The sequence below is a fragment of the Odontesthes bonariensis genome, chromosome 17, assembly GCF_027942865.1.
Source record: "Odontesthes bonariensis isolate fOdoBon6 chromosome 17, fOdoBon6.hap1, whole genome shotgun sequence".
NCBI lineage: Eukaryota > Metazoa > Chordata > Actinopteri > Atheriniformes > Atherinopsidae > Odontesthes > Odontesthes bonariensis.
In genome coordinates this window covers 18,331,979-18,357,815 of record NC_134522.1, presented here as the reverse complement: position 1 = coordinate 18,357,815, position 25,837 = coordinate 18,331,979, and the positions used below count along the sequence as shown (strand labels likewise).

At 39.4% G+C, this 25,837-nt stretch overlaps 1 protein-coding gene across 2 annotated transcripts; it reads left to right on the top strand.

The window, feature by feature from the left end:
• Positions 1 to 1,354: 1,354 nt before the first annotated feature.
• kcnk10b (potassium channel, subfamily K, member 10b) lies at positions 1,355 to 21,012 on the top strand. Of its 2 annotated transcripts, none has more exons than XM_075448370.1 (7): positions 1,355 to 1,444; positions 5,267 to 5,682; positions 14,188 to 14,305; positions 17,710 to 17,870; positions 18,153 to 18,345; positions 18,444 to 18,586; positions 19,371 to 21,012. In XM_075448370.1, coding segments are annotated over exons 1-7 (1,671 nt in total). In that variant the 5' UTR covers positions 1,355 to 1,443; the 3' UTR covers positions 20,010 to 21,012. The 2 variants fall into 2 exon arrangements, with proteins under 2 accessions (XP_075304485.1, XP_075304484.1); XM_075448369.1 differs by lacking the exon at positions 1,355 to 1,444 and adding an exon at positions 1,620 to 2,042.
• Positions 21,013 to 25,837: the final 4,825 nt, after the last annotated feature.

The following is a 25,837-nucleotide window of genomic DNA, read 5'->3' as shown; positions in this document are numbered from 1 at the left end:
ATTAAGTTTGGTCTTGTGCTTTACATGCAATTCTACTGTCTGCATAAGCCAGTCTAACCAGACTCCCAGTCTTGTGTAGAAAAATGAAGCACAATAGGAAATCTGCATAAAGTTGGTAAATTCATGTCTCATATAGACTATATTTGTAAATCTGATCTAATGGTAAAAAAAATTTTGGATTTACCAACAAACCTGTGCAACATCAAATTTTCAGTGAAATCATTGAGAGCCACATCTTGGACAAACTAAATGTGCAGGTTCACAGTTTTACTGACAAAGAATATTCTAAAAGATTACAAAATGACTGAAAGGAAGGAAGAGGAAGGTTTGTGCAAAGATTACACATGGATATCACACTCCTTTAAATACAGTAAATAAATAAATAAAGTGCACAGAATGAAATTGATGGATTCAACTTTACTGCGTTCCATATGGGAATGTATGTTAGTGACAGCATTCATAGTCAAAGATCTGGATGTCGCTGTCACGGTTCAGCATATCCTTTGACTCCTGTTATATTTAACAGATTTAACTCCTGTCATATTTAAAATATATATTTTTGGACATTTTGGATGTGTTGACCACAACTGTTGCATCATGCTGATTAGTTTGAGAAACTAGAAATTAGCTACTTGGAGAATAAAATGTTTAAGACTTCATCTCATGAAGTAAAGTTAAGTTACACACATGTTGAACAAATGACACTTGAATGTGTTTTCAGTGATTTTCTGCGTGCAGTATGTTTTCAGTAGGTGTTTATATGATTTTTTTTATTACCATTGCCATTTATCTAATTTATCTATTAAATTTGTGAGATTATGCAACGTGGGCCTGTTTCACTGTGTTTTGATCTCTTTCTTTTTTCTTTTTTCTTTTGCACGAACACTCATCTACAGATTGTTTTTGTGTGTTATCATGAGGTTGTATTTTCAGACTGATTAGTATAAGTATAAATGCAGCAGTAATTTGAAGTGACTTTAATGGAAAAAAAAACCACAACAAGCTCAACTTTTACATTTTATTTTGGATTTAATTTACAGTGTGGTGTAAAACTCATTAAAACCAATGAATGAAAAAAAAAAAGTGTGTTTGTTCCCTAAGAATGATTTAACCTGACCTGGAAAGTTAAACATTTAGGGAACATTTCACCTTCAAGGATCTTGAAGTTCCTCACAATCTGTTGCATTGAATGATGAGCTCAGTTTGAGCTGTTTTTCCCTCTATAATGATAAACATTATAGCCCATAGTTGCCAATAAGGGGGTTTGACAGGAAAGAGGAGGTAACCCGTCTTTGTGCCTTTTGAGATTCATTAATTATTCATGCCATAACTCACCCACATGTGAATGATGTAATGGGTTAAGTCTGCCACCGGCTTGGTGCGCCATGTGCTCGGCTGCGGGTTGCCAGTTGATGAGAAGATAATATTTTGCGGACAAATAAGAGTGAGTATGAATAAAGTCATGAATTAAGATTCACATTTTAGTAGAAATGTAGGTGATGCAACGCTCGATGCATCTATACAGAAAATGCAGGTGGAGTCGTGGTTGAGAGGGAGGAGAGCATCCTTCCCTGTTGTTCGTGCTGCTGGTGTAAAGCGTGCGTGAAGACGCTCTGCTGAACACACTCTGGCGGTTTCTCTGGACCGGACCACTGTTTGAGTGTGGCAAGGGATGTGGTTTGGACCCCCGTATGATGCCACAGCTCAGAGAAAGGCGTCTGTAGGCGGTGTATCTCAAGTCTGCCACAGTGCGTTCAAGCGAGGCGGAGAAAAAAGGGAGGAGGGGGTATTCTGCTCGAGAGACAGACAATGCGGTTTCGTGATACGTTTATTTATCTGTACAATTTGAGAAGGTTTCCACGAAAACAAATGGCGTGTCGAGGATGCGGAAAAGAATCGTGCCGTGATTTGCCTGTCTTTCTCTAATTTTCCACTCGCGTTGAATACATTTTCTGAGCCAGCGTCGTGATTTGGGAACAAAAAAAACATGAAATTCCCAATAGAAAACCAGGCGAAACAAGTTAACTGGGACCCAGAACAAGGTTGGTAAATCCCATTTTTTCACTGAATTGTGACTTTATAATTAAGGCTAATTATTTGTAGTTTCAAAGGTAGCCCACTCTTGATATCAGTGCCATCAGTGAGGTAGCTAGGCACATTCGCATCAGATCACCTTATTCTCTGGCTTGAGCAGTTTTACACAAATTCTCTGGGGTGGCTTCTCTTTTGAATTTTCCTGAGAGATCCATTTTAGATTGTTTCACTAAATTAAGAAAAATGGTTCTAAGTGCTGAACAACGTGCTTGTGACAATTACCATTTTCCGTCAGTTGTGCAGCCGTAATTGAAGAGGAGCCACAAAAACGTCAGGCGAGCAGAAATAACCGCTGTGAGACCGAAAAGGTTCACAAAAACAAAAGTGGAGTACATAGACTTGTTGATTCGTAATATTACACCTAGAACATTTCAACTCATATAGCTATAATTTCCTACCAAACTTACCAAAAATGTGTTATTTTGAGAGGGCTTTCCCCGAATAAATTACCTTGACTCCTCCTCCATGCCCTCTGGGGCCCTCTAAAAACATGGTCTCAAGTCTACTTAAATGAATTCTACAATTATAATTTAAGAAATAAATTAATACGAGTACAAAAACATGTATGTTAGGTTAATTAGTGTCTCTAAAATTGTCCTTAGGAGTGAGTGTGAGTGTGTGTGTGGTTGTGGTTGTTTTTGTTTGTCTGTGACCCTGTGATGGACTGGTATGGGGTAAGAAATTGGTCAAAAAGAAACGTGCATCCGTGCAAGTAATTTGCGCATATTTGGGAAATGTGTGCGTCTTTGGTTGTAGTTGAGCATAAAATAAATATGTGCAATCTCTAAAAATGAGTCCATCTGTGTTTATAATGGGTTGTGTTTTGATATTTGTCAAAATACGAATTGAAAAGTTACGACATCAAAAAATACATACACGAATCGAAAAGTTACGAATCCAAATATGCGCGGATTACTTGCACGGATGCACGTTTCTTTTTTACTGATTTCTTACCCCATAGACTGGCAACTTGTCCAGGGTGTACCCTGCCTCTCGCCCGACTTCAACAACATTGTTTTTTATTTTATTTTTAAATGTATTTCTACCGGAAATCTTTTAGTCTCTTTATTTCATTCAGGCAAGCTTAACTTTTGGTTTTGCAGCTCAGTTAGTGAGTTAAATGCCTGCAACTTGCCTCAAAACCATGTGGAATAACATGGCCAAGAAATTTTCTCTCATGTTTACTTTTGCTGATTTGATTTGAGGGAGGGGTTCATCGGTGAGTGAATAAGGCTTCTGGATATTTGAAATAGAACAAACATACAGGCAGAAGAGTCCCAATGCAGCTGTGTGAACTGGAAACTTATCTCTTTCCATTACTTTTCGTGGCTGAAGTGAGGAGATCCTCCATTATGGAGCTCAGTCCCCCTGTGAATATTTCCTCTGGCTTGACATACTAGAAGCAGAAAGTGAGGGCGGTGAGAGCATCCGATACTATAAGATAAAACCTTGCTTTCCTCTCAGCCCTTATTTAATTTTGAAAAATCAATGTGAAGATCCTTGAAAACGATTTTCTACTAATGGCTCACAGAGTCGGAAAATTTGTGTTAGTTTTTTTTAATGTACAGATCATAGCTGTGTATTGTTTATTTATTTTCACGACCATATTGACTGAATAAGGCGCTTTAGTTGCCACTGGCCCACAGCATACTTTATTTATTCAATTTCACTTGGTGGCAAAAAACAGAAGAAAAGCAATCAAACATTTTCAGAAGATGACTCATGCACTTTGCCCAATAGTTTTTTGCACCAAATACATCCCAACACTTTGATCACAGTCTTCCAGGGGCTTCACCTGTCAGTCTTGAATTTTTAACTCATCTCTTATTATGAAAAAAAAATCATGCCACCTCCCTTAAAGACTGTATTGCTAATTGAAAGTGGCTGTTTTGCACCTTCCTGAGCTTGTGACATAATTTTGTTGTTATTGATCCACTCACTGAAGCAGGGATTTACTGAAAAAGATTCATAGTTACTGCATCAGAGTAGGAGACACTTCCTGGACGTCCTTGATTTATTGAGTCAGCGTGTTTGTATGTGCCATACAATTACATTAAACACAATAGTGCCTACCTCAGCCAAATCCATTTCTCACTCCTACCTTTCAGGGTTACATCATTATAGACAACAGGCTCCGCCTATAGCATAGAGGCACTCTATGCTTTACAGCCTAAGAGAAGAGGGGGCGTTAGGGGTGACCGCCAGAGCTCTGAAAAGCTTAAAAAAGAGATACGTTAAAGGGGTCTAAATTTGGCTACCTCCTTGTTGCTTCTTGCTTCATGTTCCACCTCATACTGCACACATGCATTTGTTATAAAAATCCAGCGCTCAAATATTGAATAAGGCACTTATCCTTCACTTAGCACATTAGGAAAATTGAATCCTGCTGAGTAACTCCATTCTCACTTCTACCTGACAACTCTGAAAGGGTTTAAGGCATGCCTTAAATATTTGCAAATGCTTTTCTTATAGTGTCTTACTGTACGCTGCTTATTCAGATTTGACAGATTTTCCCATCATTAGTGTTTCAATATGATACTAACTTGTGCAGAGATCAAAGCACGAGCTGATGGGATGTAGGCTGAGTTTGACAGGGGAAATCTGAGATGGTTACAAAATTTCAGGATGGTAAGAAGATGTTGATCTGACAGAGTCTTGCTGCAGACACGGCCGTAGCCTGGGTAACAAGCATTTTTCTCTGATGGCTTTGCATTTTTACACAGCAAAAAGCCTTTTATTAGCTGAGTGTGGGCAGAAGAAAGCTTTTTTAAAGCTTCACACAGGGGGTAATAGGTTGTCAGTATCTGCAACATGCTTATTTTTATGTCGCATACAGCAGTGTCCCTTCGTTGTTATTAGATGTGAAATGGAAGCCACAAGAAAAGGTGGGGTTACTGTTGTTAAACTAATTTCATCATATTTTTTTGCAAAGGATCGGCTATATCAGACAAATGCTGAAGGGATCTGTAAACATACAATACATGTAAACAATACATCAAATCACCAAAAGCAGTCATTTACAATGTATTTATTTTTTAAAACCAAGGATAACTATCACAATCACACCAACAAGATAAGGAATTACTGTCTCTGTCTCTGTACTTTCTAACAAGAAATGATAACGATGTATGTATCAGTCCAGCCTTTTCTTACTTTTTGTTCTCTTTGCTAGTGGCGGTCCAGTCCAACTTGGTCCCTCCCAAGAAGGTCCAGCCCGGCATGGCGAAGTCAAGCCTTGTCCAGGCAAGTGTGGCCACCATGCAAAACCCCATGGGCTACGATCCAAAGACAAATGGCCACTGTCCACTTCCACGCCTCTCCATCTCCTCCCGCTCTGCCAGCATGGTGGCTAGTCTGGATGCCAGCACCGATGGCTCGATTGCAGCACTCCACTCAGTAATGAAGTGGAAGACGGTGCTGGCCGTGTTCATCGTGGTTGTTCTCTACCTGGTTGGTGGAGCACTGGTATTTAAGGCTTTGGAGCAGCCATCTGAGAGCAACCGGAAGACCAGCATCACCCTGGAGAAGGCCTCTTTTCTGGAAAGACACCAGTGTGTCACTCCTAGTGAGCTGGATGACATTATCAAGGTGAGTATGAGTGAGAGAGAAGATGAGGTTTTGGACTGAAACATCATGTTTATGGTTTCATAGCGTTTGAATATGGTAACGTTTTTCTTTTGTGCTTCCAGCTATTTGACAGCTTTTGAACTTCATATTGATTTAGCCTGTTTTTATCTGGGTAGTGACTGAAAGACACAAGCGGCTGAAATAGGTTTCCCTTTAGAGGGTTGCTGGGCTCAGCCTTAGAGATAGGGTGAGGAGCTCAGCCACCCGGAGGGAATTCGGAGTAGAGCCACTGCTCCTCCGTATCTAAAGGAGACAGCTAAGGTGGCTCGGGCCTCTGGTTAGGATGCCTCCTGGTCGTTTTCCGGGCGTCTTACTGGGAGGAGGCCCCAGGGCAGACCCAAGACTTTCTGGAGGGATTATATGTCCCTTCTGGCCTGGGAACGCCTCGGGATCACCCAGGAGAAGCTGGAGAGTGTCGCTGGGTTTCTCTCCTGGACCTGTTGCCTCCGCGACTCAATCTCAGATCAGTGGATGGAAATGGATGCTTGTTTTTTAATCACCAATAGAGAACAGGAGGATAAGACTAGCTGAGTAAAAAACGGTTGGTGCATTATGGAGGTTCTTAGTACATTCAGCAGATAATTAAAACAAGAAAAGGAGAAGACTGAATTTTTTTGGAGCAGTTCCACAGATGGTGATTGCAATCAGAGATAATGACTAGTTCTTGTGGTAACTAATTCTGTTTTCCTTTTCTAAATCCCACGAACTTATTAAGTGCTAGGACATCTTTTAGTAAATTCAGCCTTTATTTCTAAATTTCCAATTTTGACAAAAATCGTCAAGCGATTTACTTTATTGCAACATGTTAGAAGTTTGCTTTTACATGAAGGAACAACAGGAGAAAAACTGTTCATATTTGGGGTTTTCACCAAAGGGTGATAGTGTTGGCTATGTTATGCATGCCAACAATAAACCAAAGAAGTAAAGGTTGTTCATAGAAAACAGGAAAAAAACAAAACAAAATCTTGAAGCAGAGACAAATATTTAACTCACATTAAGTGCTTGATGACAAAAGCTACTTCAGATAAGCGAAAAACTTTTAAGTAATCGAGTACTTCTTTTTTTAACCTTGGCAGTTCCCTACAGTAATTTCAAAATGGTCATGAAAACATCAGTAGAAATATGAGTGATTATATTAATGTTGAGTGAGAGAAACCCTAACTCATGCCAGTTAACTGATTGAGATAAAGACACAGCCGGATGCTCAGAAAAGCTCGTATAAGTTCTTGAGATGGAGTAGTTTTGGTGTTGCTGCTGCATAGAGAGGTGCTTGACTGATATTTTTTCAGATTTTGTCATTTTCAGAGCAGTCATCCCTAATTCGATTCCAACATACCGTCTCCCCTTTACCTTGAAATTCCAAAGCAGCTGCGTTTGTCTACCTGATGTTTCCTTTTTTTTTTCTCTAGAAATTCGAGTATCCGTCGTGCACTTTTAGAGATGTGTCATGCCTTAGTACCATGGTCTATTTTTAATATTCTGTTACTCAATTTACTTGAGGCACTGAGCACTTACATATATGAACAAGTGGAGGGTTTCCAACGATCCACTCTCTAAATCAAAGAAACCCAATTAAGAAATAACAAGAGTTACGCTGATCGCAGATCCAATATTCTTTCTTATAGAGCGTTTTCATAGACTTGGTAGCGTTAATTTACTGACATTTTTTATCCCAATTATATTAATAAATATGAGACAATGAATTGATTATATCGAGTCAAAAGCACCATCAGCAGACACGCCCCAGTCGTCTGCTGCCTGTTTTGTTGACAGCAGCTCTTTCCCTGTGCCAGAACTGCAGTATCTCATCTCAGGGCCACCACAGTGCTACACATGATTCTCTGTGACACCTTACATCTGTTTAAAGATATGCCAACGCATGAAGCTCAATGTTACATAACAGTACATAAAAGTAATCATGGAGAAAGGGGCAAATATGTGTCACTTACCCAAGACAAATCAGTCCCAGTGACCTTTATGCTGTAGTTATCGAAGGGGAATTGAGATTCAAGGTTGTGGCATTACTGAGTTTGTTGTTATTCAAATGTAAAGAAGTGCTCATGATATTGAATAGCACAATAGCTATGCTTGAACTAACTATCTTTAAGCCTTAATAATAAATGTTTTGGTGCAGGAAAAATTCCAGATTGTAGATTTAATAGCCACATGTTTTTGAACAGATGAAGCTTCTTCCACATCAATATTGGCACATTCACATAAAGAGATGTCGGATGCCATATTTTCCATGTTTTCTATCAAAACTTTGGTTGGCGTTGCTTCAGTTTTGATAAACAATCTTCCGGCACAACGGGACTGCAGTGACCCTCTGAAATGAATTACTTTACCAGAAACTCCATCAGTAGCATTTCTTCTGTTTGATATCTTACATACAACCCTTGGTACATTATACATGACTAAAAAGACTTCAAAGTTTCTTATTATGTTACCCCCTTTTAGTAAACTTAGATCATATCACCTTTGAAAGAGCTCAACATTTGATCATGACAGCTTTTAAAGTTGTTGTTTTTTTTTTATCCCCAGTGCCTCAGTACATCAGACAAGACAGCTAACAGAACTAAATAAAAAAAAAACAATTAGCATCACAGTGCAAGTTAACTGTGCATTTTACAGTGTAGTTTCACACTGTCAGCAGCAATAGCACACAGCATGGTGATGATTCACAGTTCTCTCTGGCATCACACCCAGAGTTATGGGTCGAGATGTAAGGTCACTACATCAAGCTGACATAAACAAGCAGAAGCGGGATTAGAAAATGATTTGAGATGTGCCAGTGTACAGTAGGCTGGGTGGAAAGTTTGATTTGTGAAGGGGTGTAGAAATAGAAAAGTCAAACACTCTATACGGAGTGCCAATTGGATTTTTCAGCAAAAAAAAAGGAAGAAACAATAAGAAAGGAACAATGAACAACATTTGAGATAAGTGAGAATCAAGTCGGAAATACCTAATTAGCTTCGACCAATAGAACAATAGAACAATTGAAATAATTTTGTAAATCAAGCGAGCATAATATTTCCTTGTTTGTATCTTGTAGTCTTAGAGAAGTAAAGATAAAACTCAGGTTAGTGCCACAGAGGTCCCCGCTGATTCCCTTTAGCTTGAAATAACCCAAAGAAAGAACCACACAAATGGCACTTGGTGTGCTCCACTTTCCACAAGAATAGTTCCATTTGATGCTAACATCTTGAACACTGCTCCAGTGAATATTGAACTGCCTCTCTGATTCTCTCCCTTTCCCCTGTCAGCCTGTGTTCTTTTACATTTTCTTTGAGAAGCATCCTTTTTCTACATTCCCTTGTGCTGCTCAATCTTTGAGCCACAAAAGCACTATCATGAGTTTGTTAAAATCAATGACAGTATTTCCCAAGGAGAAGCTTGGAAATTAAAACCTCGCATGGTGTGCCTGAGGTCCAGGGGGAATCAATTATTCATTGCACAGACCAGCAGTCACATACCTCCTGGCGCTGAAAGCAGAAGTGCTTGTAGCAGAAGCTGAACTATAGACACGAGTTTCTTCAACAAATGATGAGCTTAGGATGTGAGATAATATATGATGGCATGTGATTAGACTTGAAAGATCTGAAAGCTTAGGTATTTGTCCATAATATTACATAATGTGCTAAAAGAACAGTTTGATAATCATGGTTAATTATGCACATGTGGCACAGTTTTACCCTAAACTACCAAACCAAACCAAATTTATTGACAGGTTTTTTTCACATGTTTAGCAGTTTCCCTTACTTTGCAATGTTTTAGCTAAGCTATGCTAAAGAGAACTGGCCGTAGCTTTATCATTACAACACAAATATGATGATTGTATCTTCCCTACAAATCTCCATAAAAAAAGGGGAATTTCTTGATGTGAAATCGTGAAAACCCAAAACAAAAAGTTCTTTGGTCTAACATTCCACCAAAAACTTAGTTTAGCAAAAGTAACGGTGCTACACTATCAAATAAAAAAACCCAACATTTATTTTTTCCTTTATGTTATTTAACGAATAGCCCTGCAAGGCATGCTTCTTCACAAGCACCCCATGAAAAAGTCACCCTGGTCTTCCTACAGTTATCCGTCTGTTCGTGCTTCAGCCCATCACTCAGCCGAAGATCTTCTGAGGGGACACGGGGAGCGGTGACTCACTGTTTTCAAACTGTTTGGGTGGAGGAGTTGACAAGAAAATGTAACCTTGGGAAGCAATGTGTGTGTGAGAGACAACAAGAAGAGAGAATATATTCGACAGCAAGCTCTTGTTAGGCGTTACTTCACCGCGTGTGCTGATATAATGGGTGAGTGTGTCTGTGCACCTCTTATGACCTCTTCACGTCTGCTTCGGTAGCTGTATTTTCCACACACCCACTGGGCTCCCACAAAGACAGCAGCCTTAATTGGCTTTCCAGGTGCTGTTTTGATGACTCACACAGTGGCATGATGTGAAACCATGCTGTCACTGGCAGCAGTCAAGCCTTGATTATCGATGAGTCAATTATCTACAAATAAACATTTGTATTGACTGAGCTACCTTCAGTAAAACTGCATCAGGATGTGCAACCAGTCATAATGTTGAAAGTGAGACATTTTACTGTGTTATGAAAAATACCATCTAATCTTGAATTAAATGGCAACAACATATATATATATATATATATATATATATATATATATATATATATATATATATATATATATATAAAAAACTTGGAACAGGACCATGTTTACCACAGTATAGCATCCCCTCTTCCCCCCTTCAGTCAAACACAACAGTGTAAATGTCTGGGAACTAGGGAGACCAGAGGAATGTTATCCACTTTTCATCTGAAATAGGATTGTAGCTGATTTCAATTAGTGAAAGGTTTGGAGTGCAGGCAGGCCAGTGCAGCAACTGGACTATTCCACTGTGAGGTCATGCTGCTGTAATATATGTAATACATGTTAACATTGTCTTGGTGAAATGTCAAAGGCTCTCTGAATAAGACATGGGAGCATATGCTGCTCCAAAAACCTATATATACCGTACCTTATATCATTAATGGTGCCTTTCCAGATGTGCAAGTTTTCAGTTTCATAGGCACTAATATACCCACATACAATCAGAGATGTAGGCTTTTAAACTGCGCGCTGATGGTCCCTCTCCTCTGTAGTCTAGAGGAAGCAGTGTCCATGATTTTATTTTATTTTTTGGGGGCTTTTTATGCCTTTATTATATAGGACAGTGACGAGAGACAGGAAGCAGAGAGAGGGGGAATAACATGCAGCAAAGGGTCGTCCGATGCAGGATTTGAACTGGGGCCAGCTGCAGCGAGGACTATAACCTCTGTACATGGGGCATCTGCTGTACCCACTACACCACAGACCGCCCCAGTGTCTGTGATTTTTAAAAACAATTTCAAATGTCCATTTATCTGACCAAAGAACAGTTTTTCACTTTGCCTCAGCAAAGACCACGATTTTTTCTGGATCACATTCACACGTGGCTTATTCTTTTTATTATAGAGCAAACCTGCATTTGCGGATGAAACAATGAAATGTGTTCACAGGAAATGATTTCTGGAAGTATCCCTGAGCTCATGGAATGATTTCCATGACAGAATCGTGCCTGTTCTTGTACTATTGTAACCGTTGTACTTTGTTTTTGTTGACATTTTTTACAGTGTCCAAACTTTTTTGGAGTGCGGGTTGCGCAAAGTAACAAAACTACTTTGGAACTTTTTCATCTAAATGCAGAACTTTGTCTGCGGAGGTCAAACCAACTTTAATCGTGATGAACCTTAGTCCCCCTGTGGCTTCAAGGTGGTGTGGGTAAAGCCAAAGTTATTACTGATGGTGAAAGTGTTGCAGAGGAGAGCTTGGCACTGTGTCAGAATGCAGCTGGGTGAAGGAGAGCGTGCGGCTCCATGCTGGCTGGCTCACTGCTGTCACACACTGTGGGGTGGAAAGTCACACTGAGAGGATAAAAATCTGCAGTGGCTGTCTGCTCTCTAATGATACTGCAGTGGAGAATGTGAAAGCACATTAACCAAGAGCCCCGTTGGTGGTGATTGCGTTTCTGGAAGAATGTCCATGTGCCGACTCTGTTGTGAAATCAAAGTAGAAAAGAACATGACAGGTGAAGCAAAACACCATTTGTCTTGCTACTTAACAATAATTCACCATCATCGTACGTCAAAAGTGCATGTGCAAGAGACCTGTTTTTCATGTTTCTCATTCTGCATGAACTTGGTTGTGAAAAAGGCACGAGACAAGAATAGGTCTTGTCATAAAATATCCAGATACATTGTGTAGCTACTTATAGCTCTCCCTTGACCATATGTTTAGGTTGTTTATGGTTATCATATGATAACCACTATGATGTTTCTGCCAAAAAAATATGAAATAGCATGATTTTAATTGGCTGATTTTAGATGCAAAATGCTTCCTATTAGTGGGGCTGTGATGGTGGAGCGGAGGTTATCACATGCAAGATTGTGAGTTGGCACGTACAGTGATGTGTTTAAAGGTGGTGCTGTACTCTGTCATTACTGAAATGTATGTCACGAGAGCTGATGCATCTTTTATTATACGGACGTGGATCACTCTGAAGCTTGCAAGGATAGGTTGGGGCTTTCTCGAAATGAAAAGGTTGAACTGTACATCCTGCAGGAATGCTGAAAAGGCACTGGAGCTACTTCTTACCAAAGGCTTTCTTCACAGTTGATTTCATATCAGCAGAAATTAACCCAGAGGCAAAATCTTACACTATAAATTTCTAACAAAATGAGAAGATAAATGCTTTTCTCATAAAATCCCATTAACACGGAAATTAGAAAGAACGCTGTATAGTAGATAAACTCATAATGGATACATAACGGAGCACAGAGGGAGATGTGTGAGAATAACGTTGCAGTTAATGTTTTCCAATGGGAATGAAGCAGTGGGACAAAAAAAAAAAGAAAGGAATGTACTCTGAATGAAACGGAAATATATGGATTTAGTCTGTGGGAACTGTAAGAACATGCAAATTGAGTAGAGTGGAAAAACAGCTCTGTGTGAAGAGCGAAACACTGAATATTTTGAGCAGATCTTGTGCTCCATGCTTCTGCACACAAATAGTAAGAGTGAGTCATTATGGTGCATTCTCTGAGGTAGGTACAGAAGACTAGGGGAAGGCATGAAATATCTCCACATTTCGAAGGGTAATCCTGAAGGGTCACAAGAAAGCATCTTTCTGCCACAGTTAAAAACAGATATTCATTCCTGGATGTTTTTTTTTTTCCTTCTGTTGATTAGTAGACATAATTATTTTTAAAATTGCATACGAGACCATTTTTGTTTTAAGCTGCACAAAGGCTTGTAATGTTTGAAGGAACGGGTGGTGGGCTGCCATCCAGGAGAATAGATTTCACCACTTTTTAAACAATCGTGTTTTACATCCTGCATATTTCCACTTGCTGTTTACTTGGACTATAACTTGCTGTTTGGTTAGGCATTAAAAACATAGTTAAGATTAGAAAAACATCAATGCGTTCCTTGAAATAGGTGCTCTCTCATTGTTGATCTATCCCACGTCTTTTCCTTTTCTGAATAACCCAAATGTGGGAAGAAAAAGGTAACATTGATTACACACAAAATGTCAAAAAAGACACAAACAGTTTTCTTCATCTGCAAAGAATTTACTTTTGTATTGCAGCTATGTTATGATTTACCATGAGGCTGCAAAGTTGAACTTCCTTTTTCCTATTTTCCTTTATCTTTCTAATTAGGATATTTTTTTAAAAAAAGTATTTTTTTCAAGATGACATGCCAAAAAGGTTGGGATAACTGCTCTTGATATCACACCGTAAACAGAAATAATGTAGATGTCTTAATAAATCCCCTCTTACCCCTTGAGTGCTGCACAATCACTGACAAGTGTCACACATACTAAGGCACACGGAACAGAAATACCAAAACATTGGTATGATGGATAAGTTACTCCCGCTGTTCACATCATCAGGGTTTTCCATCCATCCATTTTCTATACCCGCTGAATCTGTCGGTCGGGTCGCGGGGGGGCTGGAGCCTATCCCAGCGGTCATTGGGCGGGCGGCGGGGTACACCCTGGACAGGCCGCCAGTCCATCACAGGGCCACACAGAGGCAAACAACCACACACGCTCACACTCACTCCTAAGGACATTTTTTAGAGACACCAATTAACTTAACATGCATGTTTTTTGGACAGTGGGAGGAAGCCAGAGTACCCGGAGAGAACCCACGCATACACGGGGAGAACATGCAACCATCAGGGTTTTGCTTAGTAAAATCAAAGCAGACACGTGTTTGTTGTGTTGCTGTCAGCTGAGGTGGCATTAAATCATCCCTTCAAAATGCTGTTTGTAAGATTTCAGTGGCAGAATGGGAGCTAGGTGCTATAAAGCAGGACTATTTTTTTTCTGTCCATTCAATCATTCAAATTTGCATATTTTCTCTTCCCAGCATGCCATAGATGCCATGAGTGCGGGAGTGAGGCCTATTGGAGAGACATCATACAACTCCAGTTACTGGGACATGGGCAGTGCCTTCTTCTTTGCTGGAACCGTCATCACAACCATCGGTAAAAGCTTTAAACATTAGGTATTAGGTTTGCTGTCGGTGACAGTGACAACTTATAGGTCTTGATCTATCACGATGAAGTGTTAGCTAACCAACTTGAAATGATAGAAAGTCATTCTAATAATGTCAGAGGAGTATCAACTAATTTTTTCTGACCTCTTGTTTTCTATTCAGTCAGTTGGGGTCACTGATTTAGCAAGTCTTTTAACAACAAGTTAACAGCCTTCAAAGAAAGGTTTAACAGTTTGATAAGAAGTAATAAATCTAAACAAACCATAACGATTCAAAGGTGAAATGATGGACCTACCCAAAGGATATTCATGCCTCTAAGTCATTACACTGAATTACAACACTACATGCCAAAACAAAAATGTGGTCATATGTGTAAATGTACTGTACACACCCACACGTATAACTGATGTCATTCTATGTCATCTCATGTGGAAGACAAGTCTTAGAGTTCAGATCTGCAGAATTAACTCATAAACTGTCTAAAATACCAGAAGCCCCAATTTTCTTTGCTAAATAACTGAACTGACATTATGGGATAAATATTAATGAAGTGGGTAAAGCCAATAAATAAACCAGTGATCTGTTAAAAAATTCAAATGTGGCACATAATTGTAAAATATATTTTCATAATTCATATCTTCATAGTAACAGTTGTAGGGGAGTTCACAATTTCTGTTCTGACAGTATTTTTATAAAAGAAAGAAATGAATAAGATACAAAAACCCGAACACTAAACACATGAAATTATTATATTATTCAAAATAACAGTTGACCTTCAATATAATTAAATTAAACTGTGCTATACCTCTTATTGACAACAGCATTTTTTCTACTCTCTGCAAGTATGTGTAAAATCCCACGCTCATATTCCCGCCCCAAGTGAGTTTTCTTTTTTGAAATGTAATCACTGTGGGATTGAACAACCTGTGCAGATCAGCACTCTCAGAATTGCTTTCAGATGCTGCTGACCTAAACATGTTGTTTTTTTACAAACATGCTTCATTTCCTCAAACAACATCAGAGGTCCGTTTCACGTAGCAGGTTTAGTGAAAACTCTGAGTTGATTAACCCTGAAATGAGGGAAACCCTGAGTTTTCCGTTTCACAAAGGGAGGTAACTCAACCCCGAGAAAGAGGGGTAACTCTAGCCTGTTTCACAAAGAGAGGTAACTTAACCTCACGGTCAGTTACCGGAGTAACAGACTCTCTGAACCTAACCTGGTCGGGACCAGGTTTTATTCAAGAAACCTTGAGTTTCTTTCTGTCTCCGCCCTCTTTCAGCCACACACGCCATTTGATTTCCTCATTCATTCAGTCAGCAGAGCGAGTTCTTCTACTTCTATAAGTCCATTAGGCACAGTAGGAGGCAACTTTTTTCACGAACATGTCCTTTTGACAACGATCCCGTGGATGAAGGTGCAGCATTATTGCGCAGAGAAATAAATATTCGTCGGAGATGGTTATCAGACCGCGCATAGATTTTTGCATTTACAGACAATTATCTTTTTGAGCGGCACCATCAGAATGTGTTGGGACAAAAGAAAAAAAAAGACATAAAAGACAAATAAATATTTGTATGAATAGGCTTAAAAAAGACATATATAGGCCTATTATATTTTATAAAGGCACTCGTGTCTTGGGGGTGGATTCCCTCCGGGGATTCCCTCAGCCACTGGCCTCCCGTTAGAGGTGGCGGTGCTGGGCAGCACCCGTTTTACGGGCATCTGCCTTCTTTCTGTTGGCTCAGTAGAAGTCTGTGTTAGTTTAAATAGGCTTAATTATTTAACAGAACATGATATAGATGATGACTCTAAATTGTCCTTCGGAGTGACTGTGAGTGTGTATGGTTGTTTGTCTCGTTTGTCTCTATGTGGCCCTGTGATGGACTGGCGGCCTGTCCAGGGTGTACCCCGCCTCTTGCCCATTGACCGCTGGGATAGGCTCCAGCCCCCCCGCGACCCGACTGACGGATTCAGCGGTGTATAGATAATGGATGGATGGATGGTATAGATGAGAAGACATAGTTTATGTGTGTGAAAACAGCATTATGTTGGGAATAAAATAACTGCACAGTCAAATAGCCACTTAATCTTTACTTTACAGTGTAAAACATGATCAAAATGAGGTACCTCCATGCCGAGGTCTCACCTGTTTGAACAATGTTTTTATATTTCATCTTAAACTGCTGCCAAGTGCGCTTCTCCCCTGCGGGATTGCACCTAAATGAAATAAATGAATGGGCTACCATTCAAGCAGTTTCCCTATAATATTATTGTGATTGCAAAGGACTACATTTAAATTTACACTTTTGCTGCTGCAACGGTGTTGCACTTATTTCTAAAAACGTATTGAAACTCGCCGTATGAGCGCATTAAGATTTCCAATTCGAGGTTGGTGAAAAAAGCCCCTCCTCTTCCCCGTTGCCAAGGTGACTCGTCGAATCGGGGCTCCATTGATGCTGGCTTTTTAAAGTTGTGGTGCACGCGCTAAACTCAAGGTGAACTTACTCAGAGTTGATTAACCTCACTCAAATCAGCGTTTCTGGAACCGAAAACTCAGGGTTTTCTATCTCAGAGTAGATCAACTCAGAGATCAGGAATAGACTCAGAGTTGGTTGAACCTGCCACGTGAAACGGACCCCTGCTGATTTGCAGGGAGAACATGTTGTTGATGACATGTGACTGGATTTCTTTTAAAGATCAAAGTCGGAAATTTCTGGTTGCCTTGTGGCTTTAATCAACTTTGATATATTTATATTGTAATTTAGTATCCATAACTATGACTTCAGTACTGACGAATGAAAGCGTCTATTTTCTCTCCTGACTGTATTCACCATCATTAAAGTGACTGGAAAAATACCATTTCCCTGACCTTTTGTTATGGTGTCATCCTGAGATTGAATTGACTCCAGCTACTGCTGTTGAGCAGAAGTTTTCAGAGGTCTCATTTACTTCATTGCCACATGAAAATGTTTTGAAACAGCTATGTGAAATATTCATAATTAAAACTTGCTTGATGCAAGTATCACCGAGCAATGGTTGGAAAGGGAAGTAAAACGTTCTAAATGCTGTCTTTTACCTCCCTGGCTTCTTCATTGTATCAAAATGTATCATTGTAAGTCACCATAGGTCCATTATTAATGCAATTTTCTTTAAGGTGAACCTAATTATTGTTTCTGGAAGAGTGTCTCCATGCACTACGAAGTATTATGTAAAGGCTCCAATTGATTGTGTTGCATAAGTAAGTCTTGATTGACTTCTGCTTCTCGTCTTACCACCTCCCCTTTGCTCTTCTTTGTGCCTTTCTTTTGTCTTTAATGCGATCAATGAATCTTGGCCAGGATTTTGCCCTCTCTTTCTCTTTCTTCCTCATCATGCTTACAATGTTTCAAAAGGTTATGGAAACATAGCTCCAAGCACGGAAGGTGGAAAGATCTTTTGCATCCTTTATGCCATATTTGGCATCCCCCTCTTTGGCTTCCTGTTAGCGGGAATCGGAGATCAGCTGGGGACCATCTTTGTGAAAAGTATCTTGCGAGTTGAGAAGATATTCAGGGTGAGTTCTAAGTATTAAATTGCATGACATTTGTTTTTTTTTCTTTCTTGTAGGTCATACTGCTGTTTTAGTTGGATGAAAAAGTATTATTCCAGGGTTTACATTTTATTGCAGTCCCAGTCTTTTTACTGAACTATATTCCACCACGCCCACTTAGTTTCCCTAAGTGTCATGTATTGGTTGCTTTTATTCTTCATTTTGTCCTTCATCGAGGATCTATTTTATTTGCTTGTATTACAAAACATCTCCTTCCTGTTTTTTAAATTTAAAAAAAAAATTCAGCAAAAGCACAAACAGATCAGCCAGACAAAGATAAGAGTGACGTCCGTCATCCTGTTTATCCTGGCTGGCTGCATTGTCTTCGTCACCATCCCTGCTGTCATCTTCAAATACATTGAGGGCTGGAGCACACTGGACGCCATCTACTTTGTTGTGATCACTCTCACTACAGTGGGAATAGGAGACTATGTTGCAGGTATGCAACAGAATGCTGCGCTGTCATCATGTACAATGTTGTTGATGTGACATAATTTACTTCTTGTGACTAAACCTGTATATTGCCTGCCCTTCCAGGTGGAAATCGAGTGATTGACTATATGAGCTGGTACAAGCCTTTAGTGTGGTTCTGGATTCTTGTGGGTTTAGCATACTTCGCAGCTGTTCTCAGCATGATTGGAGACTGGCTTCGAGTGCTTTCTAAGAAGACTAAAGAAGAGGTGCGGTTTATTTATTATACATAACAAAGTGACTCAGCTACAGTCTCCCTTGTCCTCTGTCTACTCTTTTATTCCTATTAATCCCTGATATTTAGACCTTGTTAGAAGGTTCTGTGACCAGATGTGATTGCTTAAAACACCAAATAAGTAATAGTTTTCTGACTGTATTTTCTGTGAACCAAATGTGTTTTTAAAGAAACAACAGGAATTTGATATTCTTTGTTTTTCCTAAGTGATTACAATTTTGCAAGATTTACAATCAGCCCAGTATCACATCTGAAAGAGCTATGTTGGTCCACAATATATGACATGGTAGTTTAAAATTCTTTTGGCCGATTGCCAATTTGAACCAAAAAAATAGTATTTGTATCATAAAATGCAAAGTCACTAAAAGTAAAAAGAATATAGGTAAAAAGTAATGAAATTAAAGACATAATAGTACCAGACGAGACACAAACCCCTATCTTGTGGGTGAAAGTCCTGTGTTTGATTGAAATCATCCCCATCACCTCCTACATTTAGACTTTGATTTTGAGGCGTTTTCTGCAGAAAAAAATAAGAAATTTAACAGTCAAGTGATATGAATGCATGCTAATTGAAAAAGTTAAAAGCAATGTGTGCATCTCACAATTTTCAAGCATTTTTTTGGGAAACAAATATTTCTTGCACTGTGAATCAATGTAACTCTTACACAATTCAACAGGGTTAGACAGGTTTCAAACAATGTGCTGCTGCTTTAAATTATTATTACATTATTACATATTTGTTTACACTGTTTTTATAGGTTGGAGAGATTAAAGCTCATGCAGCTGAGTGGAAGGCAAATGTACGAGCAGAGTTCCGTGAAACGCGCCGGCGTCTCAGTGTTGAGATCCATGATAAGCTGCAGCGGGCTGCCACCATCCGCAGCATGGAGCGCCGTCAGCTGGGCCTGGAGCAGCGAGCTCACTCGCTTGATATGCTCTCACCGGAAAAACGGGCCATGTTTGCCAGTCTGGATGCTGGCCGTTTTAAGACTTCTTCCCAGGAGAGCATCGACACCAAACTAAACAACCTGAGGCTGAAGGGAGCCTGTGTGTCATATGACCATCAGGGGAGCGAGCAAACGCCACAAACAGCGTCTTCCTCGGAGGAGAATCTCTTCCGCTTCGGATCTCTCACCAAGCTGGCCAGGCGCAACAAGAACCGTGAGCTGCGCAGGAACATTCCTGAAGATGCTCGACGGGCGAGTGTGAGCATAAACAACGGCAGTGTCATGCTGGGAGAAGAAAGGACGGAGGAAGAGGATGGGGAGCCTGATGAGGAAAACAGGGAGAAGAAAGAGGGAAACATCAGTCTGACAAACCTGTCACAGTATGCGATGGAGCGCATTAAGCTGAATGGCTTCATACCTACACAGGCCAAAGACGGAGAGAATGATTAGGTATCCAATGCATGAACACTCAAACAGTAGACAGGGAGTGAAAAGACAGACAGAATGATACTCAGACTGAGTCACAAGGAGAGTGCACAGTCCTTAGAGATGTCAAGAAATGTGCCTTTCTGTTTCCTATGCTTAGACTGGAACTGCTCCCGGGAAATTCAGTCATCGTGCCATAGCCATGGGAAGAAAACATGTTGCCAAAAATGAATAAAATTGAACATGCAGAAGAGCCTGTTGTTAGAATACCTCATTCCATATGTTGCTGTAAAATGGGCTACCTGTGATGTATATCAGAGCTGTCTCGCTCAAGTCTGTTGTTTTTCAGCCCTCAAGGCTCTTATCAGACACCTGGGCAATGACCATCTGTTCATGCTGAATCTTATTTTTTTCACATTGCGGACACAACAGCAAGAGAGCTGGATTCATGTCATTCATCTTCAGAGACACTATTGGTCATTTTGTCATCTCATACTGTGGGGGCTTTTTTTAGCCGAGCGGCCTGCTATAAAAGGACTTAAACATTTAATGACCAGAGGTGTGGGAGGTTACGTTTCTGCTGGATCAATAAACAATGCTAGTAGTTACCGAGAGGACATGTACAATTATTCCTACATTGTATGTGGTGTTGAATATGTAACCTAAAGGTAAAAACTACTACATACTAATAGCTTAAACAAACTATACACAGTGCATGGTTATTAAAACAGCCATAGCAGCTAACTGACATAAAGTAACTTGAAGTCACAGCTGTTATAATATTTCTTCTTGGCAATGAAATTAAATGGTCGGCTTGCATTTTTAGTTTTTGCTCCTCTACAATACCGGCAAACTAAGATTGTTTGAGCTTTTCTATTTTTTAAATTTTTCTGTGAAATCACAAACATGTAAGTTTTGATTAACGAATGTGATGCTGTTGATTTTTTATTCACCGAGCATGTTTACAACTATTTTTCCTCTTTTTCTATCAGTCAAGCACCTAAGTTGTCCGTATTTTCCATTAAACTGTCAAATATGAACTTGACGAGTCGTGCATGTTTTGTGTGTTTCTGTGAGGCATGATGGCTTTGAATACTTCTGACAGAGGTGGGTGTCCCTGTGGGTTTTCTCACCAATATATTTGACCTGTGACAATTTCAATTTTTTCTATTTACTTTACAAACACACACTGACGCCACTACTTGTAAGACAATCGGAGGGACAGTTTTCTTCATAAAAATATCACATTAAATAACAGCAGATGCTTTATTTGTAGGTAATTGATATCAAAGTTGGTAAGTCCTGTGCACCACTGTAGAAATGAAAGGTGTATTATAGAGAAACTGCTTATCAGGTTAGGGATTTTAAAAAAAAATTGAAAAACCTAGAATTAAAGGTAAATATAGTTTGCAGAAAGCACAAGCTAAGATCAACTACACACCATCTTGCAACAGGATCACACCAGCCCACACCTTATATCAAACTCATACTGAACTCAACAACACACCTGCAAAGCTTAATGACTCCATTTGCACAGTTGTTATACTCAGACAGACACAGAACGTTTGTTTGGCGTTCTTGCAAAAACTAGTTGTCTTTCAGCTCATATTTTGTCATGTCAACACACGCAGAGATTCATAAAGACCAATCTTCCTCCTCTCTGAGGGAGCTGTTGTGGTTAATTTATGTCTATGTATTTTACAGAATAGTAATTCAGTAGAATGGCATGATAAAGGGAAACACATGAACTCATTTTTATCTCAGGTCTTAGAATTCTTCTTTTATTCCTCTCCTCTTCCTCCTATCATATAATTCACTGGAAATGTTATTTTTCCTTCTATAAAAGCTTTCCAAGCTCCCAGACAGTCGTCCAATCTCTGCTGTTCTTAAAATTATTACTATTACTGTTACTTCTTATGCATGCAAACCATCATTCATCGGTTAAGTTAGGACATGTTGACAGTGAAAATGAGATCTTTCTTTCTTGATCTTATGTTAAGATGTAATTTAATCAAAAGGGTGAGAATAACTACCTTTGAGACCCATATATATACATATATATATATATTTACCCTTTGACTGGAACATCGATGAGAAACATCTTTACTTGTGGTCAGTGTCTATAGGGAACTACACCCTCTGTAAAACCCTTGAATTTGAAATATAATATACATTAAGAGGCAGTAAAATGCTTTTTTAACATTTTCTTTAGTTGCAGTAAATATCGTTAATGCTACATGTTTTCAGTATTCAGATTATACTCCTATCAACTTTATAAAAAAAAAAATTGAGCGAAGAAAAAGGTCACTGACTGCAAATGCTCTCAGTTTACTGAGTTTATTTAAATGCAGTCAGTTGACAAAGCACAGCTGTAACTGTCTCTTAGCGTGATGAAAAAATGCTGCAGTCCAAGGTCTCTATGTGTGCTCGTCTACCTCTGAGCCAGAGTCACGTGTGTACAAGTGTGTACAGAGGAGATTGAACCGAAGCATTATCAAAGCTGCCGAGGCAGGCCAGTAAAGAAGCATAAATTGCACGTAATGACGTGTTTGTGAGTGTGTATGTGTGTGTTTCCTTCAAGGTGGAAGAGACCTCAACCACCCTTGCCCCCATACATTCCTCTCCCCATAATCTTCTCTCTTTTGTCTTCCTCTCACACTTATCTGTATGCCACCTTCACAGATGATAAATTACCTGGGTCATTTTTTTCTCTGGTCTTTACAAAAAAAAAATCGAAGCCTGTTCATTTGTTAATTTACTCATGTCTTAGGATGTATGGGTCAGAGGCATTCATACGGATGGTGCTGGGGGAGAATGCATTCCCGAGCAGCTCAGAATCTGCAAATACACATTTCTGTCAGGGACTGAGCATCAAAATGATTAAATAAATGCATCAGAGATTAGATGTTTCATATATTACCCATACAGTGTCCTTCCAACAAGTTCCATGAAATTAAACTTGCCAAGCTGACAAAAAGACACTGAAGTAAACACCTGATCACATGACCCACCCTTGGCGTCCCACCTTGTCAGAAGAACGACACCTCACTGATAGTATCAAAGAAAACTGGTATGATAAGAGAAATAATAAACCCTGCTGCAGCAGATTTCATAGACATAATTTGTAAATTAACTTTTGATCCAACTGCTTTTAGGTGCACACCAAACTTCTTCATAATGCAAGTTTTAATCATCCGCACCCTTGGGGACAGAGCCTTCTCCATCGCCGCCCCTACCCTTTGGAACTCCCTGCCCCCCGCCATCCGGAACTCCGATACACTCCCCTCATTCAAAAGCCAGCTCAAAACCCACCTGTTCAAAATCACATACAACCATGATAAAATGTTTCTCTCCCCCATCATCTTCCACCCTCACCCCCCCTCCCATGTGCCTAATGTCTGTAACAGTGTATTTTTTTTATTTTTTTTTTGTTCTGTTGTCTTTTTGTTTATAATGTCTCGTTTTGTCTCTGCTTTCTGTTTGTTCCTTATGTAAAGCGTCTTTGAGCATTCGGAAAAGCGCTATATACTTATATATTATTATTATTATTATTATTATTATTATTATTATCTAATTTTCTACTGAAACTTGTGTTTCCAGTTGCTATACCTGAAGAAGGTACAGTATTGAATTTTGTGGTAGGTTTAAGCTCTCAGAATTATATATGGCGCAGTGATAGAAAAGAGAAAACGAAAGATGGTAGGAGTTGGTTTTCTTTTGCAGTATGAGTTCATACAGTATTTTTCTTTACATTCACAGACTCATATTGTTTGTTCTAATGAAACAGTCTACATTCTAGACTGTGACAAACTCTGCCTGCCAAAATATAAAAGCTGCTATTAACTGAACATTCCTGATCAAAAGTTTTCTGATGCCAAGAACACTTTTGCTTCTGGCACACTGACAGTTAAGAAACCCTTAACGGATGCCATCCATCAGAGAGAAGTGTGTGTTTGAATACAGGCTTGTGAGTCCCGCTGACAGCAGGCGTGGGCACACATCCTAATCTTAGTGAGGCTAATCAAGGAGATGCTGAAGGGCATGAAATGAATTAAAATGATAGATCAAGAAGATGGATTGTAACATAGACTTCTGCCGTCTTAACATAATTTGAAAATGTCCATTAGTCAGAGGGTGGGTCTTACTAATGTCCAGCTTATTTGCTATGATTTTACATCTTTATTTATGCATAAATCTAACATGTATTTCCCTACCCTGCAAACAAAATAAAATCAATGTTTCCTGATGTGGTTCCTCAGTTGTGTCATTGTGTCTAAACTAAAAATGTCATGTCAGGAGTACAATACAGTGTTCAGTTTCACTATGCAGAATGATCTATGTCAAAACAAGTTAGTAACAAAATGTTCTACAAAAATGCAACTCCAAGGAAACACGTTAACTTTAGAGAGAAGAGATAGGGGTAATATCAAATACAAACATCACTGTATTATAACACCAATCCCTGCTAAGCAACTTGCACAGCTCATTTTATTTTCCTCACAAGCTTGGAGAGATGTTGACACCAGGACAAGGAGCTGTTGTGGGGAAGTGAGAAGTGTGAAACCGCTGTGAGCGACAGGAAGTGGAAAAACTTGTAGGAAGTGCCAGACGATGGCCTGGAGGTGCGCAGTGTGTTTGACATGAAGTGTGCCAGGAGAGAGAGATGAGAAATCTGCCTGACATGTTTGACATCTGAGATACTTAAATAAAGAGAGTTAACATCTGAACCAGACAGGAGTTACTGAAAAATGTCATACACAAACAAAGAGCATCATGTAACTGGGAAGTACCCAAATACTGTATTGAGCTAGGTTTGAATGACACCTCCAGTAAAAGTGGTGTGTAAAAAGTGCTCTGATGCGATCTGATAGCTGAGTGATTTGGGGGCAGATGTCATGGGCTGAATGCCCTTAGAGAGCTTGGTTTTACACCCTGCCTTCTGGACCTTTACTGCTGGTCATTCCCTGGTTCACGCTCCCCTCATTTCCCATCTGTCTCTACTGTGAACTCTCAGATGAAGGCCAGTGCTAACAAAAAAGTCACTGTAAAAGAAAAACAAACTCTGGGGGTCCTCATCTCACCGTATCAAGCTCAAATGTTCCCTGTTAGATGACATCAAAAAGAAAAAAACACAAACCAAAATGTTTCATTCCCCCAAACCAAAAAGTGGATGAGTCTAAAGAGTCTTTATAAATTTAAAGAGGGACATAGAAAATATCTTATCCGATTGTTGCTGCCTAATCTTAACTATGTATAGAAATGTGTTAGACAGAGCAGATATCACTAAACAGTAGTTGATGTTTGACATTGTAAGCAGGTTGTCATGATTACACTGAAACTATTTTGTTGAATTATTTTTCTGGACAACCTAAATATATATTTCATTATCATATTTTTGCAGTGGAGTCAGGATCCCCCATGCTTCAGAAGCTTTTTGCTTCTCCACACTCTAATGACTCTTGGCAATTCTTTTTATAGCTGAGTCAAACATCTGGAGAAATGGAATGGAACTTGTGGCAGATAGTGAGCTGGTTTGGTTCATAATTGTATAGATAAAGGCCCAAGAAAATCTGTTATATCAAGAAAACCACAAAAGGGAGTCACTGAGGGAGGCAATGTTGCCACTTGCCGGCAGAAAATAAAATGTACAGTTGAGCAAACTGCTCAATGTAACATAAAACTTATTAAATAAAGCAAATCTAGATCCATTTTGTTCTTGTCTACTTTACAAATGTCTTATGTAATGACCTGAATACACAGCCACCAGCTGTAATATATGTCCATCTGTCTCCCTTTTTCAGCTCGTGATTGTTGCTTACACATGTAGGCATACCCTGACTATCCCCAAAGCC

Bases quoted from the DNA above. Each gene is read 5' to 3' on its own strand.
- kcnk10b (XM_075448369.1), top strand. From the start codon at position 1,988: ATGAAATTCCCAATAGAAAACCAGGCGAAACAAGTTAACTGGGACCCA. The intron at 5,683-14,187 runs GTGAGTATGAGT...TTCTCTTCCCAG, and splicing joins AGCTGGATGACATTATCAAG to CATGCCATAGATGCCATGAG. The intron at 18,587-19,370 runs GTGCGGTTTATT...CTGTTTTTATAG, and splicing joins CTAAGAAGACTAAAGAAGAG to GTTGGAGAGATTAAAGCTCA.